General features: G+C 29.4%; 1 protein-coding gene across 3 annotated transcripts in view; it reads left to right on the top strand.

Annotated features, from left to right (window-relative positions):
- The window catches only part of LOC126741658 (monocarboxylate transporter 12-like), a 129,275-nt gene that overhangs the window by 98,808 nt on the left and 13,570 nt on the right, over positions 1–16,897 (top strand). For all 3 annotated transcript variants that reach the window (XM_050448186.1, XM_050448187.1, XM_050448185.1), the window contains exons 3-6: positions 680–956; positions 3,197–3,423; positions 8,713–8,929; positions 15,984–16,310. In XM_050448186.1, coding sequence (XP_050304143.1) covers positions 680–956; positions 3,197–3,423; positions 8,713–8,929; positions 15,984–16,310 — 1,048 coding nt within the window. The remainder of the gene's footprint in view (positions 1–679; positions 957–3,196; positions 3,424–8,712; positions 8,930–15,983; positions 16,311–16,897) is intronic.

The following is a 16,897-nucleotide window of genomic DNA, read 5'->3' on the forward strand; positions in this document are numbered from 1 at the left end:
GATAAGTGTGTCATGTGATTGATTTAAATGATGCTATCATCATGATCACGAGACCTATCACGGGATAAAAAACATTTATGCACAGTAAATGGACTGTATTCATATTTAAGATATATATTTGAATATAACTGAATAATTGCACAATAAAAATTAACGTGAATTACTTCTAGTCGCGTTTTATTGTAAACTAAACAATGATTTTTGTTGGGTATAGATAAAAAAAGTACATAAGTCGATCGATTTATATATTTTGGTCGACGTTTTGATATCTACGACATCATCCTAAGAATTATATATCGTAGATTGTGTTTGTTAATAATAATAATACTTGTAAAACCACAATAAGTATGGAGAAGAGTTTGGATAAGATTTTTCCATTGTCCAAATTCATCTTCCAAGGTAGATAATTAATGAAATTAAAAAACTCTAGTTCATGAAAATTCTATAAATTTTTGCACTTCTTATGGTTATACAATTATTATTAACGAAGACGATTTGCGATAATTACTCTTAAAGACGATCTTATAAAGATCTCATCTCTCTCAAACCTTTATGAAGAGAGATCGATTTTCTTCATAAAGGTACTGGAAAACTTTTTAATATCGTGTATTTGAAAACTTTTTATATAAGAAATTAATCACTATTTTTATTTATTAAATTATTGAAAACTTTTTTCCAGATGGTCAACCAAGCACTATTCTCTGTCTTTGGTTTAATTTTTGGAGAGACCCTTAAGGAAATGGCTGGGGGACATGCAACTGGAATAACTCTTGTGATGGCAGTGAGTGTGTGTGTCACTAACTTTTCTGGTCTATTAGTGGGTCCTATGATTAAAAGACGCATTAGTGTTCGGACTATAACCATATTTGGTGTAGCAAGTGTTAGTGCTGGAATGATCTTATCAAGTTTTGCAACTGCTATTTGGCATATTGTTATTAGTTACGGATTTTTGACTGGTAAGATATCAAAAGAAAATACTGATATATATAGTTTTCATTAATTTTGTTGAATGCTTGAATGCTTTTCTGTAGAAATATTTTAAACATATGCCATTTCCGTTTCTGCCCGATGTCTCATACAGGGTGGAAAACAAATTTGTATAAACTTTTGCGACATTGCCTGATAGACAAATAAACTTAAAGCATACATCTATTTATGAAAAAATATGAAATAAAAGTAAGTTTTATAGTTACTTAAGTTAGGTTGCTTTCGTGAAAAATATTGACCATTTTGCTTAGATTTAAAGAAAGTAGATAATCGTTTAAAAGTATACTCTATTTATTACAAATAATATTTATTATGAGTACATTTTCTGGTAGTTGGAATGTACTGTGGTTTTTTTTTAACTGATACCCATGCAACTCAACCTGTAAAAAGAAAATAGTCAAAATTAGTATGTGTGCATAATATACAAATAATGTGCGTAAGGATGACAAAAGAAGAGCCAAAACATAAGATGAAATTAACCATGTAAATATTTAAATAGTAGAATTGCAGAAAGTTTTTCTTCTTATGTATAATATGCAGCTTCTCGAGTCAAAAATATATGACTTCATAATTAGAAATAAATATGCATTAAAAGAAGTTGTCTGCTTTATAAAAAGCCTGGTATATGAATATATCAGACCTATATTTTATTATTTATTATTTTTTCTATAAATAAACTGTTAAAGAAAGGCCGAAAATAATATCTCCGTAATCGAGCAATAATAAAATCAGCATATCAACCAGCCAATACTCGTATTTTACATTTGATGTTAGCCCATTTTTATACTGATAGGCAGTTTTTAATCAAGCATGAGCTGCCTTATTTTTATGAATAACATTTATTGTAAAACTTACATCAGCATCAATTACCACTGCTAAGTTATTTTTCTCAGCAATAACGGGTATAGCTTCACCACTTATAATTTTAGTATCCATAACTTCACATAATTAATTTTTATTATTTGTTACTAGCATTAAATTACACATAAGAGATATACGTGTTTAAATTGATATCCTGGTTTTTAACAAATAAAGTCAAATTTTGCAAATCACTGTTAATTTTATTTTGAGCTAAGCGTGGTGTATCAACAGATATAAAGCATATTGTGGTACGGATGTAGATTAGGTTAAATTAGATTAAAGAGAACGTGTTTGGATCAATAGAAGAAAGATTTTGCTCCCGCGATTGATTGTAGTACCTCCGAAATGTAATAAAACTCTTTATCTAGACCCATCTTTCTGATTGAACTCCAAAGGCGTGATACTGGCTTCTGCATCTATCTGGTTCCTGCCTGTAGCTTCCCAAACTCTCACACCTTTGAATAATGGTTCACAGCAAGACCACACATGTTCATAGGTTTCAGGCTGTAAAGTTTATTGTCTATGATTCTTAAGGGTGTCAAGTCGAGAAAACCGATCAATGTACAGTACATTGTACGTCAAAAGGTTTAGTGAAATTGGGCGTGTAGATTTTTATAAACTTTTTATCCTTGCCCTAATTTCTGAAACCATCAATTGTGCTATTGTCTCATGTCTCACTTTTTGTCCTTAGTCATAAAGAATCTTACGGCATTACCACGAAATGGCTTGGGGCCTTTTTTTCTCGGTAACTTCCGCCTGGAACTCATGATAATTTTTGTCTTTGGTCTATTACTATACAGGTTGAGGAATCGATCCTTACGCATAGAGAAGTGATTAATAAAATTAATTCAAATGTGTTTCATTTAAATATTTTTCAAATAAATTTTTATTTAATACCTTTGTCCCTAAACTATTTTGATGTGCCTATTTTGAATATTATCATAGGGTATTCTGTTGTTTTGTATTTTTAGTCGATTTTGGTATATTTGCATTTGCTGTGTGATATTATGATAGTGTGAGTATTTTATAATGAAGAAAATATAATAATCTAGTCTAAGATACATCTTAATTGTCTCGGGTTTTGTGGCACGTTACCAAGGCTCACTAATCTTTTGTATCAATCCTATCCATTTTTATCAACTTGCAAACTCTAAATTTTTATTTATCTTCAGAATTTTGTGAAACAAAATTTACGACGACATCGAATGAAACCGCGAAAGCCAGCACACTTTGAAAGGAAAATGTATTCTAAAAATTATAATCGTTTTAATAAACATATTATATAGAGATTAATTTTTATAATTGTTGCTTATACATAATTGAGGTTAAAATGAAATATTTTTTTAAGGTATGGGGCTAGGATTAGTAGCTTCTTCAACATTTCTAGCCATAAGCGAGTATTTTACAACAAGAAAAAGCACAGCAGTAGGTCTATCGATGGCTGGAACCAGCACCGGCCAAATGGTCATGCCTACTATAGTCGGTTTATTAATAGAAAAATATGATTTTCATAGGACTACCCTTATCTTAGGCTGCGTGAGCTGTTGTGGAATGATAGGAGCTTTTTTATTTAGGGTAATTTTTTATTTTAATTAAAAACTTTGATCGTAACTTTCGTATGTATACGTCGATTATTTGCTTAATTTACACTCATTCTTTTGTATAATACTTTTAAATATACATAAGGAAGTTATTTTTATGAGTTTATTTTACTAGAATCTAAAAACTTCCACTTGTTACGCCAAAAAAAAGGATCACCACAAGTAGAAATTTCTAGATGCTACTAAAAATTTCAAATTTGTTAATATTTATAGCACATATCGATCGATTGGTGTATATATCACGGTCGATGCTAGGTTAGACGTTGACCGAAAACGGAATATCGGATTTTTTTTGAAAATTTTGTAACATAGGCCTTGTGATCTAAATATTTAAAATATTGTTAGCGATGTAGCGTTGACGCTTATACCAAAAACTAGCATCATTTGTTATATTGCAAATAAAACACATGGTACCTATTAACATTTTTAGATGCGCAATTAGTTGCTGAACCTTTATTCTTAATATTAGGCTATACCTATTTTATTATTTTCCATTATTTTTTGTTGATACTGAACAAAGCAATGCGAACTGAAGAATTGAAATAAATCCTACCTTATCGACTTGCCCGGAGGCTACAGCAATCGGATTATCCCGCGAATCTATAAGGAAAGTACCTAAATTACGTAAATGTCATCCCTATAAAATACAAATCCTTCAAGAATTTGGTGAGAATAACCCGGACAGAAGAATTGGATTATGAAAAATTATGGTGGTTAGATTTCTGCAGAGTCACATGAATGCAATATTTCCACAAACTAAATGTTTGCACTGGTTTATTGGAAGATGCCATTATTGGTCCGTTATTTAAATGACGAAATATATGCTTACATCCTATTAAACCTCTACTAATTAATGAATGAGAGAATCAGAAAGAAGCACATAGCAATTTTTCTTGATATGATTATTTATTACATTTTCAAGATTTAGTTAGGATACGGTTAGAAAATAATTTTTCTAATTAATGGATTGGAAGATGAGGTCATGGTGAATCGCCTTCTAGATCTCGGACATATCGCCTTTAATTTTTTTTCTGAGGCTACTAAAACCAACAAAATCTGTGGTTTTAAAGATGCAACTTGACTCAACAGAGCAGAAAAAAGAGTTTAAGAACACCGAACTATTTCCAGAAAAACATTTGCCGATATTAGGAGTTTGAAAATAAACTATTATTGTATTGACAACCAAAGAATATAAGTAGAAATAATTAAGAAGATTTCTTTAACTAATAATGAAAAGGAGAAATAAAGTCTATTAAGTATTTATTTCAACAAAAAAAAAGATTTTTTCAAAGCCTATATATTTCAACTTGAAATATACAGTGCGGCTCTTAATTGTCCTCCCCCCCCCTCTTAGCTTTTGAATTCGTTTAAATAAAAGTTTAGAATTTGGCACACATCATTAGCAACCTACTAAATACTACTTTTTGGTCCCTAGCTCATTTTGCAAAACTTCAAAATGGCGCCCCGTCGCTATTTTTCGCATATTTATTTATTTTTATTTTCTTTACTACATCTGTTCTGGTGTAATTTGTTTATAGTTGAGTTGAGTTTTTTGATTTTTTTTTGACATTGACAAAAAATACAAACTGTACAAATAATAATATACCTACAAATAAATTACACGTGAACAGGTGTAGTAAAAAAAATAAAAATGCGAAAAATAAGATTTTGAAAAGCTGCCATTTTGCTATGAGTAGAAGTAATGACTTAATATTCTGGGACCATAAAGCATTTAGTGGGAGCTTTCAAACGATGTATCGCTTGACCCTTCGGTCCTGTAATAGCCGAATAGCGTCCCGCCTCCATTTTGAAGTTTTGTAAAATGAGCTAGGGACCAAAAAGGAGTATTTAGATTGCCAAATTTAAATTTTTTATATAAACGCATTGAAAAGATAAAAGGGGGCAATTAAAAGCCGCGCTGTATGACTTTGATGCAAATTTAGTTTAATTAAACAATGTTTTACTAAAAAAAAACAAAACACAAACTGGTGCTACTCAGTAGGGTACAATTGAAAAGCATTTTTTAAGAGCAATAAGATCTCGCAAGTAGGAGATGGCCATTTAACTAATATATTATACCCTGTATATTTCCACATATTTTCTATTTCGTCATATACAGGGTGTCTCACGACGAATAGACGCGATCAATATTTCGAAAACTAATTATTCAAAAATTTTGAAAACTTGGCTACATGGCACAGTCGATGGGGGTCACACAACTAAAATATTTTGACAGTTGTGACGTTTCCGGTTATAACGGAAATAGGTGTCAACTTCGTTATTTTAAATGGAACACCTGTATATTTTTACATTTTTGGCTTCCACATGAAATTCTAGGCATATTTTATATATAATATTCTATACCTGTGGTGTGGTAAGTGTAACCGTTTTTGACATATTTTTAATTTCATGGGAAAACCTATGTTTATAAGCCCTAACATAATTACCGATTACTCCCTTTTAGTAGCCTTTATTTATTGGTTAGTTTTGGTTTTATTTGAGAGGAAGGACCACTTTAAAAGACTATTTTAATATTTAACTAAAAAAACGATACAGGGGGTCAAAAACTGGTAATAAAAATTAAAATGAAAAAATCATTAATAGTCAATTTTTATCATTTTTTCATAAAGATAATTTAAAATAAGGTTAACTTTATATAAGGTTATCTAGTCCAAAAATTAATAGTATTGGCAGTTTAAATTTGGCCTAATATTAGAAGCCGTATAGTAACACGGCTCAAGAATTGTTGATTAGTTGATCATGACGGTTGTCATAGTAACCGCTAGAAGCGGCAGTAAGACAATTGATTATATATATTAAATTTATAAGTGACTTTCTATTTAAGTTTTTTTCGTAAAAATGTAATTTAATGTATAATTTAATTAAAAAGTGTACATTTCTGTTATAATCCATTATCTTACTGTTGCTTGTTGTACTGCGGTTGCTATGAGAACCGTCATGGTCAACTAATCAACAATCCTTGAGCCGTGTACAACTATACGGCTTTTTTTAATATTAAGCCAAATTTAAACTGTCAATATTTCGGAAACTATTAGTTTTTGGGTTAGATAATCTTATATTTATAAAGTTAACCTTATTTTTAATTATCTTTATGAAAAAACTATAAAAATAGAGGGTTTCCATTTTAAAAAATTGACTTTTAATGATTTTTTCATTTTAATTTTTAATGCTAGTTTTTGACCCCTCTAAATCTTTTTTTTTAGCCAAATATTAAAATAGTCTTTTAAAGTGGTCCTTCCTTTAAAATAAAACCAAAACTAACCAATAAATAAAGGCTACTAGAAGGGAGTAATCGGAAATTATGGTAGGGCTTATAAACACAACAACAAACACAAGTTTTTCACATGAAATTAAAAATATGTCAAAAACGGTTACACTTAGGTATAGGACATTATATACAAAATATACCTAGAATTTCACGTGGAAGCCAAAAATTTAAAAATATACAGAATGTTCCGTTTAAAATAACGAAGTTGACACCTACTTCCGGTATAACCGAAAACGTCACAACTGTCAAAATATTTTAGTTGTGTGGCCCCTATCGACTGTGCTATGTTGCCAAATTTTCAAAACTTTTTAAAAAATTAGTTTCTGAGATATCGATCGCGTCTATTCGTCGTGAGACACCCTGTATAGCAACTCAATAATTACATTTTTATATTTCATAGAGAAATATTTGTTCCTAATTAAAAGTTATTAATATTTAGTTAATTTTTACAGGATTTAACATTTTAACAGGAGATAATAGAACAACTATTTTAAAAAGTTTGTTTTTTGCATAAAATTTTACGTTTTTCTACGAGAGTATTGAGTGTTAAGATCATTACAATACAATAATTGAAAATTCCTATTTGTAAATTTAATCAAGAATGATATTAATTTATATTAAACCCTCTCATGCGGTATCCAACTTCAAAAACGTTTTAGTTTTTTAACAAAAATTAAAAACCAGTTATGGTTTATCTTGGTGAATTATTTTGAAAAGCATTTGAATAACTTTTTATCAAAAAATCAAAATGGTCACTTTATAAATAATTCTATAAGTACTCTCGACAAAACATAAAGCAATAAAAGGACTTATGTTACATTAATCTCTCCTTAAGGCATTTTAAGAAAAGTTAGTGTGTTACTTCATGTTATAACAGACTTACATGCTTTTATTTATTAGAAAAAAATATTATATTTCAGTTGTCTTATTTCATGAATAAAACAAAACAAATTATAAAGTAAATTGATTTTTATGCTAAAAACATTTACTATGCTATGGTAAAAAGTAAAGTAATTAAAACCAACTTATCGCTCGATTTTCTAGAAAAAAATTATTTAATAACAAAGCCGCGCAAAATGTAATAATTCAAGATTACATCCGACATCGTAAAAATTATTCTAGTCTCTAAAGAAAACCTCTGCGGATGCACAGGATATTCCAGATGTCAGAGAAGGTAAATAAGAGACGGAGAAGGTAATAAAATATATAATTTAGGTCAAATTTATTTTTATAAAATTTGGCTAGCAAGTAGTAACAAAATAAAATTTAGTAAATTGAAGTTTTTTTTGAGTAAGAAATATATATTTCAGGCATAAAGAAGATACGAATACTATGATTCAAAATCAAGACATGACTAAGTTTTAATCTAAATCCGTCATCTAAATCTATCCATGCAACTAAACAAAATGCTGAAATGAGGAACTTCTACGCTTTGTAGTAGAAACTAAGCCTGTAATGATATGGCGCGTAGTTTGAGTCTTCGAATTAGAAGTGCCTACACTGCATAGTCAGCATATCGATAAATTTTGTTTTGTGGTTTTAAATTCATAATTAAATACTAACATTTTTTATGTGAATTTGTATTAAAACTATATAGTTAATACAAGAAACTCACCATTAATAATTACATAAAGCCTGCAGCCAAAGAGGCTCTTAAAGTTACCACCTTATTTTTTGCAATCTTTCATTTTGGTTAAGCATCTTAAAAAATCATTAAACTTATTCAGTTAATACCTATTTAGAATTGAACAGATTCTAATACTCCAACTTTTAGGCTTTTTAGTTTCTCAAAGTTTTTAAAGAATTCTCATATTTTTATACTGAATACTCGATTTTTTTAAACACACAATAAGATATAATATACATATAAATACTCGTGTACCTCATGTAAAGCAATTTTTCTATATAATATAAGTTAAATAATAACTATTATTAACTTTTAAGTTATATAATAACTATTAATAACTTTTCCAGCCGATTTTCTGTTGTAAAAAGCCGTCTGATAACAATGTAGCGGAGACGGGAAAATACGATCTCAACAGTAACAGTAACGTATCTAGAGAACGTAAAAGTGAAAATATACAACCTGACAGCGCAGAATCTCAAGTTTTATTGGCAGAGGATGATAAGAATGGTGTTACACTACAAGAGAAGAAAGACAAGGAACCGCCTTTTATAATAGTTTCAAAGGGTAAGTGTTTGTTTAACTTTAGGTTTTTGGCCTTGATAATTTAAAGAGCAAACTTATATACCATTTAAATTATTAACTATTTTAGATTTTTATGGTAGCATAATATGCAAATAATGTAAGATGCTTCTCATCGTGTATTTTTAAATATGGAGGTTACTATGTAATTGGGTCATACTGAAGCGTTTTTACACTTTGCTTATGTATGGACTAAAACACTAGATACACGAAAATAATCAGCTAATTTACTACACACATTATACATTATACGTTATACATTATACATTAAACGCAATGATTTAAGATTACTAGAAAGATATATTTTTACTTATTTGTTTCGATTTTAAAGTTGCGCCAATATTCAGAGTTAAACTGGCCTCCTGGCGGTGAAAGCTATTTAATTTTAGGTGGGCGACTTTCAGAACATTCGCCAACTTTCTTGTGTCATGTTTTCAATGTCCCGAGATACACCCGCCGCTCACTCCTAGCTTATCGCATCTTCGGATCTGGGCAACGGACGATATGATTTCCGAATGCCGGAGAACAGCTGGTATATTTGCGAGTGTTAAGATCATTACAATACAATAATTGAAAACTCCTATTTGTAAATTTAATCAAGAATGATATTAATTTATATTAAACTCTCTCATGCACATTGAAAAAAATTACGATTTTAAAATCGTAAAATTACGGTTGTTATCTTCAAATCTCGTAATAAGACTTAAATCAGAAATTATCGTTTTCGAGTATAAATGCATTCGCTAAATTATTTAAGAAGTACCTTTTACGTTTAGTACCTTATTTTGATTTTGAAATATATACCTTTTCTTATACCTATTTTTATTGAATTCTAAGCTTAAAAATCTTTTAAGTGATTTTAAGTCATTTCAAGGGTTGTAGATATCGATATAGTAGATATAGGATGTAGCGATGTGGAAAGCAGTATTTTAAGACCATTTAATTTTATGACCTATATTAATCATGGACTAATTATACAGGTTCATTTGAAAACTTCCCACCACGGATTTATCGAAAACCACTGTTTAAAAAAAACGCCGAAATACGTCAAAAGGTTTGTCAAGGGGGACAACTTTCTAACCTAAAATTACTTCACCCCCTTTCACCCATTGCCCCCCAGGGTCATCCTCTTAAAAATTTTAAATGGCAAGGGGTATCGAGTAATTGCTTGTTTAAAAGGTCTTTCGAAGTCTTTTATTTTGACGTTTGATTTTTTTAAATCGGTCGATTAGTTTTCGAAAAAATTAAAAAAATCTTTGTTTATCTTAATCTGTTCAGATAAAAAACAAAAACATGAAAATATCAGTTTTTATTTCAATAATTGTTCAAAATGTTGCCCGTTAGGGTTGGCCGAATCTACAATTCGTTTATAATTTAAAACGGAAATGCGGATAACATACTTCTCATATGTAGCAATTATACTAACAAGTTAAAGCTTAAAAAGAGATTATTATTGGTAGCCATCAGCAATGAACACTATAATGTAAAAAAAATATATTATCATAGGTATTACCAAAGACGACCTAAATACTAAGAATGTTAGTATTATAAAACACTGTTTACTTTATGAGGTAGTGTTAAGATTTTTAAATCAAATCGTTTCAATAAGTAAAGGGATTTTTTTTATTATTATAAAAGTGGCTATGAGAAAATTTTGGAAATTATTTTCTAGTTTTGTATTTTACCACTAGAAGGCGTAACTCAAAAAGGAAATAAGAAAAACATCTTTTCTTTCCGAAAACTTATCTATTAACCTATACTTGTGATAATACTGATAGAAAGTTTAGAAAGTTCTCTATCATTTTGGTTTAAGGCTCAGCCTACAACTGATAGTATAAGTAAGAGAAGCTATTGATGTGTCATCATTAAAATGGGTGTAAATTCTAAACTACTTATTCGATTTTAGCAATTCAAAATTTGTTGGCAAGATCACTGTAGCTGTTTAAATTGTCCGATTTTATTACTACTCTATAGTTCTTAATAAAAGAGCTAGAGAGTGCAATTTGTAGTAATTCTAGTTTTTTTCATTTTACTCCAAAAGTTCAAATTGAACGCTATATTTTTGACATCATATTGTCATTAATCCTAATAAAAAAAAATGGTTTTGTTTTCAAACCGAGGAACCTATGAAGGTTCTGGGACTTAAAATAGATAATTCTTTAAGGTTTAAGAAACATATTAATATTCTACTCTTCTGCAGAGGAGTTATTTACGCATACGTATGCTTTATGCCAATAAACATATTTAAAATTTTAAAACTAGGAAAAAGCTCGTAGTAGCTCCAGTTTTATCTATTTTAAATTACTGCCTGCAACGCGTGCAGAATACTGGCTGTAGATTTATTTTTATCCTCGGAAAGTTTGATCATGTATCAGACTCTATATTTCAGTTGAGGTGGCTAACGCTACCTTACCTATTTAAACTCTTCACTTCTACCATTCTTTATCGATTATAGGTTAGTCAAAGTCCTAAATATCTCTTTGAAAAGTTAATACCAAGAAACCAGGTTCACACTCGAAATATTAAATACAATATCTTGACCATGCCTCACCATTCCACGACTCTGTTCGAGCGATCTTTTACTTATAATGCGGCTAAGTTCTTTAATACTTATAAACCAATATTTAATACTTCGGTAAATGCGTATAGGAAATATTATAGACTTTTTAAATCAATCCAAAGTATAGTCTAGTTTTCTAGAAGATAAATTCTTTATATATACTTGTTACTTTTGTTTGCTTTTTTTTCTCATTTTCTCCATTTAAACTGTGATTGTTAGGAAGGTTAGGAGTTAAAGAGTAGCTTTAAGCTAATCTTAATAATTTTGAAATTACTATCCTATTATTGAGAAGAGGAAGAAAATAGACTTATTCACTAATTTGGAATAATTTCGTTATATTTAATTCAATCTAAGTCTTAAATACAATAATTTGCTTGAGTTATAATTAGGTTTTTTTATATACTTTTATATACTAAAATTACACAAATCATACAAACATCATAAAACACACACAATTTTAGAAAGAGCAAGATTAAGAAAAAGAAATTATTCTTTCTGAATATTATAGATATAGTAAAATTAATTTAAATAATTTTCAAAAACAAAAAAAAATCCATAAATAAACAAAAATATTTTGTTGTGAAAATATACATTAATTTATCGGCTAAGTTTTATTTAATATTAAAAACATTATTATTATTATTATTATTATTATTATTATTATTATTATTATTATTATTATTATTATTATTATAAAGTTACTATAGCTATTTTCTCATGCTGTTATTAAGATACAGCCTGTTGTCATATTTAATAAATTAATACTTAATTATTACAGTAAATAGTATTACAGAATCAAATAGAAACGTATCATCCATTTTTCTCTAAGAGACCAAACGAAAACAAAAACAAAGGTAAGGACACAAAGTCACGGTCTCATCCAATCTATATAATTTCTTAAAAAAGCTTAAAAGCTACACGTGTTTCGCTCCTGTCGGAGCATCATCAGGCCTAAAAAATACATTAAGATATTTTTCTAAAAGAACGCTTATAAAACTCATTACCTAGACCTACACAGATCACATTACAACTAACAACAAAAGAAAAGCTAGGTTAAGTTAACAATTCCCACCATAGATAAAAATGTATGCTTAAAAAATAAAAACGTAAAATTTTAAAATGTCACCAGTGGGGAACGATTCCGCAACCTTTAGATTCACAGGCGCGCGTCTAACCCATAGGCCACCAAGTAACATGATAGAACATGGGAAACACTCCGAACTATACTATTAAGTGTGAATATAAGTAAACATCTTAACAATAAAAACCAAAAATATCTAAAAACGAAGGAAAAGACTTTTTTTAAGACAGGTTGTTATAAATGAGGTGAGGTTCAAACGTGAAAATATCGTTCACACACACAAGGACAGGGCTCTTCTTAGCTTTAGTTATTTCCATCTTTTCTAACAAGTCCAGTTTTTTGCCTTTTGAGCACTCATGCAAAATATCCGCTCCCTGAGTTAAAGAAAAACCATGTGAGGAGGCCAATAAATGATTCGCAAACGCCGATTTAGTTTCGATCATGTCAGTATCCCTAATACCTGTCCACCAAACTTGCACAAACTGGGATCAGCTTTTGGTGCATGATTTGGATGAAGACGTATCAACTTTTAATGCCATATTAAGACAAGCCATTGTCTTATATATTTCTAAGGTAAAAATTACAAATCATTTTATATTTCTCTCTTGGATTAATTTTGAATTAAAATCAAATGTCTTTTAATTAAAGAAAAATGCATAAAAAATATAGACAGACTGGACCTCTTGAGAACTATTAAAACTTCTTTTCCTTTGTACAAAAAATATATTAATAATAGAGAATCTAACATTACCAATAATCCTTAAACTTTTTTAAGTTATATAAATTCTGAAAAACATAATTAGATTTGTTATAACATTTTTCAAGTATAGTATATGAAAATATATAAAAATAGAAAATACAATGTTCTTAAACCTTCGAACCTCAAAAACAGAATTAACATATTAGATTCAGATCTAAAGATATCAGATATTTTCGAAAAACTTGACATAACTCATATTTTCCAATAGTATTACATATTTCCTTATAAAAAATTGCGGTTTTGCCCTTGCTAGACCTCTCTGGCTTTTGTTTAATGTAAGCCTTCATCAATTTACCAGAATAATTTATGGATGAATGGACAATAAGTTTCATCAGTCCTACAAAAATAATGGCATAAGAAACAATTTACAAAAATATTTAAATCCCTAGTTACAGATTACATAACCATAGGCTTTAAAAATCTTATCACCAAGCAGCATGGATTGGTCAAAGGTAAATCTATTACAACCAACCTTTTGCTTGTTGAGTGCTTTGGAGGGTGGGTATTTTCTTGATTCAATATGCACCGATTTCTACAGAGCATTCGACAAGGTTGGTACCGACATTCTCGTTCTTAACTTATCAGAATACGATATGAGTGGAATTCCATTGCAGTGGATTATGACTTACGTTACTGATAGGTTTGAAAAAGTTAAAATAAAAACATATTACTCAAGTTTTAAAGTGTGGTCAGGTGTTACTTAAAACAGACATCTAGCTTTTATATTATTTAATATTTATATTAATGCTTCAAACTTTTAAAAAGCTAAGCTTTAAACTTTAAGTTCAATTTAACTCCGACATGATTTTTGTTTTCAAATTAGTTAATTAGTTAACTTTTTTTTTTTGCAATTATTAAATTGCCAAATGAATGGCGTAGCAACAGGCATCTTTAATTTGAGTCTTGTAAAAATAAAATGTGTGCTTAAAAATGTACCCACTGATTCTTTGCAAATTATACAGTTAAATTAGATTTAAATTATTTCTTAATAAATATTATAAATATTAGTCAGTATATGTAAATAAGGATGTTTAGCCCTTAGGTTAATTTGCTGACCTCTGTTAATAAAATTCGCATTAACGTTTTAAAACCTACGTATTCATTTTAAAAAATGGACAATTAATCAATACGACCAATGTTACGCGTACCGCTGCTCGCTGCCAAGTGAAGTCCCTTCACACTAATGTTTTCCTCTTTGTGTTCTGTGAAGTTCACAGAACACAAAGAGGAAAAATCCTTGGTCTGTTTTCTGTGAGTCCCTCGCGCTTCTCCTTGTCGGCCGGAAGAGGGGCAACGGCATTGTTGCCATGATGGGAATTGCTTCGTTAACAGTATAAGTTTAATGTAAGACATAAATCTTTTAATGTTTAAACTTGGCTCTTTATTCAATACTTTGATGCTGTTAAATTGGATGTTGGACGTTGACTTATTAAATAAATAAATCATACCAACAACTTGTAATTATTGTGGTTCACGATCGATATTATCTTTGAATATTGACCAGGTTGCACGCACAATTACATAAAACAAATTCTCATTTTACTGGAAGCAAAGATTGTACTTCTACTGAATATATTTTTCACTTTAATAAAATATATTTACATTTTCATAATGCTATTAACAAGAATAATTTAATATGATGAAAATGTGCTAAGGTATGTTGAAAGGAATGTTCAACAAATAATAAATACAATTTATCGTAAAAACAAATTGATCCATCTAAAAATAAAATGGCTTTTTTCTTGTTCCCTTGATCATCTTGATGTATGTATATCGCAATAATAATTATAATAGTTACACACACCTAAAAATATAATTTCACTAAAGGCTTCCGCCAACCCTCTTTTGCACTTATTTGTGAAAATGTGGAAGTTAGCGTATATATAAATTAGCTGCTAAAGCATGTTTTCGGCTAACAGTGCCTTCTTTAGATCTGGTTGCTGAACTCTTAGCTATAGTATAAGCAATGCTTTCGCATTACCGATTGTTTGATTTCATGATGAATTATTTGATAATGCGAGGTGTAGTAAACTATTACTTACCTCACATTATACCTATTTTGTTTGATAGTGATATACTATTTCAATGAATATCAATTTTTTTAAATACTATCTCATACGCTTAATTATTAAATAGAAGAAGAGAAGTAGAGAGTACTTGAGGTATGCTAGATTTTTTTGTGATTTTATAAATTTTAGTTTAGGTGTATCAATGAACATTTTTCTAATAAAGACATTTTAACTGCATCCAATGTATTAGTAAATTGAAAAGAATAGTTAAAGCTGTAAGGTACTTAGTAAATAATCAGATTATAGATCAGAAAAAATAATTTAGGAAATCCAAAGAAGTTGAATAAATATAAAAACTTAGGTGGTTTTGTGAGCGCTTTAACATTCAATTAGGACAAGGTGCCTAGAATTCGGTTTTATGGTGAGTGTTTATTAAATATCAAATTTTTATTCGTTGAAATAAAAAAATAGCTAGCAATAATAAATGGAGCAATATATTTTACGAATTGTTTTAATGTGCCACTCGGCCAAACTCTAGTTAAGCCTAGCCGCGAAAGCTTTTAATTTATAAATAAACTAAATTTTAATTCTAAAATAATGTGTTAATACCGCAATATTTCAATTTTTAGAAAGCATGCTCCAAAAACGCCCTTCGTGTCTCAGAAAGGTGGTGCAGACCTGGGATCTCCACCTACTCCAAGATTTCAAATTTGTTCATATGTCACTAGGCTTAGGACTGGGCTATGTCAGCTCTATAACCTTCAGCACATTTTTTCCTATGTTTTTGCAAGATGAGGTACATTTTACAATGTGGCAGACTACAACATGTATGACTGCACTTTCAGCAGCTGACATAGTTGGCAGAATGACTATTTCTGAGATCTTCAGAAAGCTAGGAATGGGAAATCGATCTCAGTTTATGGTTGGAGCTCTATTGCTAGCTGTAGCTAGATCGTGTAAGTTGATTTGAACTTTTTTGCGCCTACCTAGAAAAACTCGAATACCATTGAAGAATGTACCGGCATTAAATATAACTACAATCTAATTTTTGCTACGGTAAAATGGAAGCGGGCGCAAATTATTATTTTTTTATAATTCCTAATTTCTCCTTTTTTTAATATATTTATTATGAAAACATACAAACTCACATACCGTCATAATTATGACATCAAAATATATTAAAAGACGTAAATTTACTCTAAAAATATAAAAGTAAAAAATTAATGATAAATTTAGTAAATGTGCGATTTTGTAATTGAATAAAAGTATTTTTTAAGAAAATCACAATCATTTAATCAAAATTTAACCAAATATTCACTGTTTATTATTTATGCAAACACTTTTTAATTAGTTTGTATAGCTCCAAGTTTTATTATTCCTCCAAACGTTCCACTTAGAGGAAACTCCTTAGCAAACTAGTAGAAAACTTATTTCAAATGATGGTTAAGAACGCGAAAACTTTCCTACGTAAATGATTTCTCAATTTCAGGTAAAAAAGTAGCTAGTTTATTTATTTGAATATTGGGATTGGGAGGAATGATAA

The sequence above is a fragment of the Anthonomus grandis genome, chromosome 10 (genome assembly GCF_022605725.1).
Source record: "Anthonomus grandis grandis chromosome 10, icAntGran1.3, whole genome shotgun sequence".
Classification (NCBI taxonomy): Eukaryota; Metazoa; Arthropoda; class Insecta; order Coleoptera; family Curculionidae; genus Anthonomus; species Anthonomus grandis.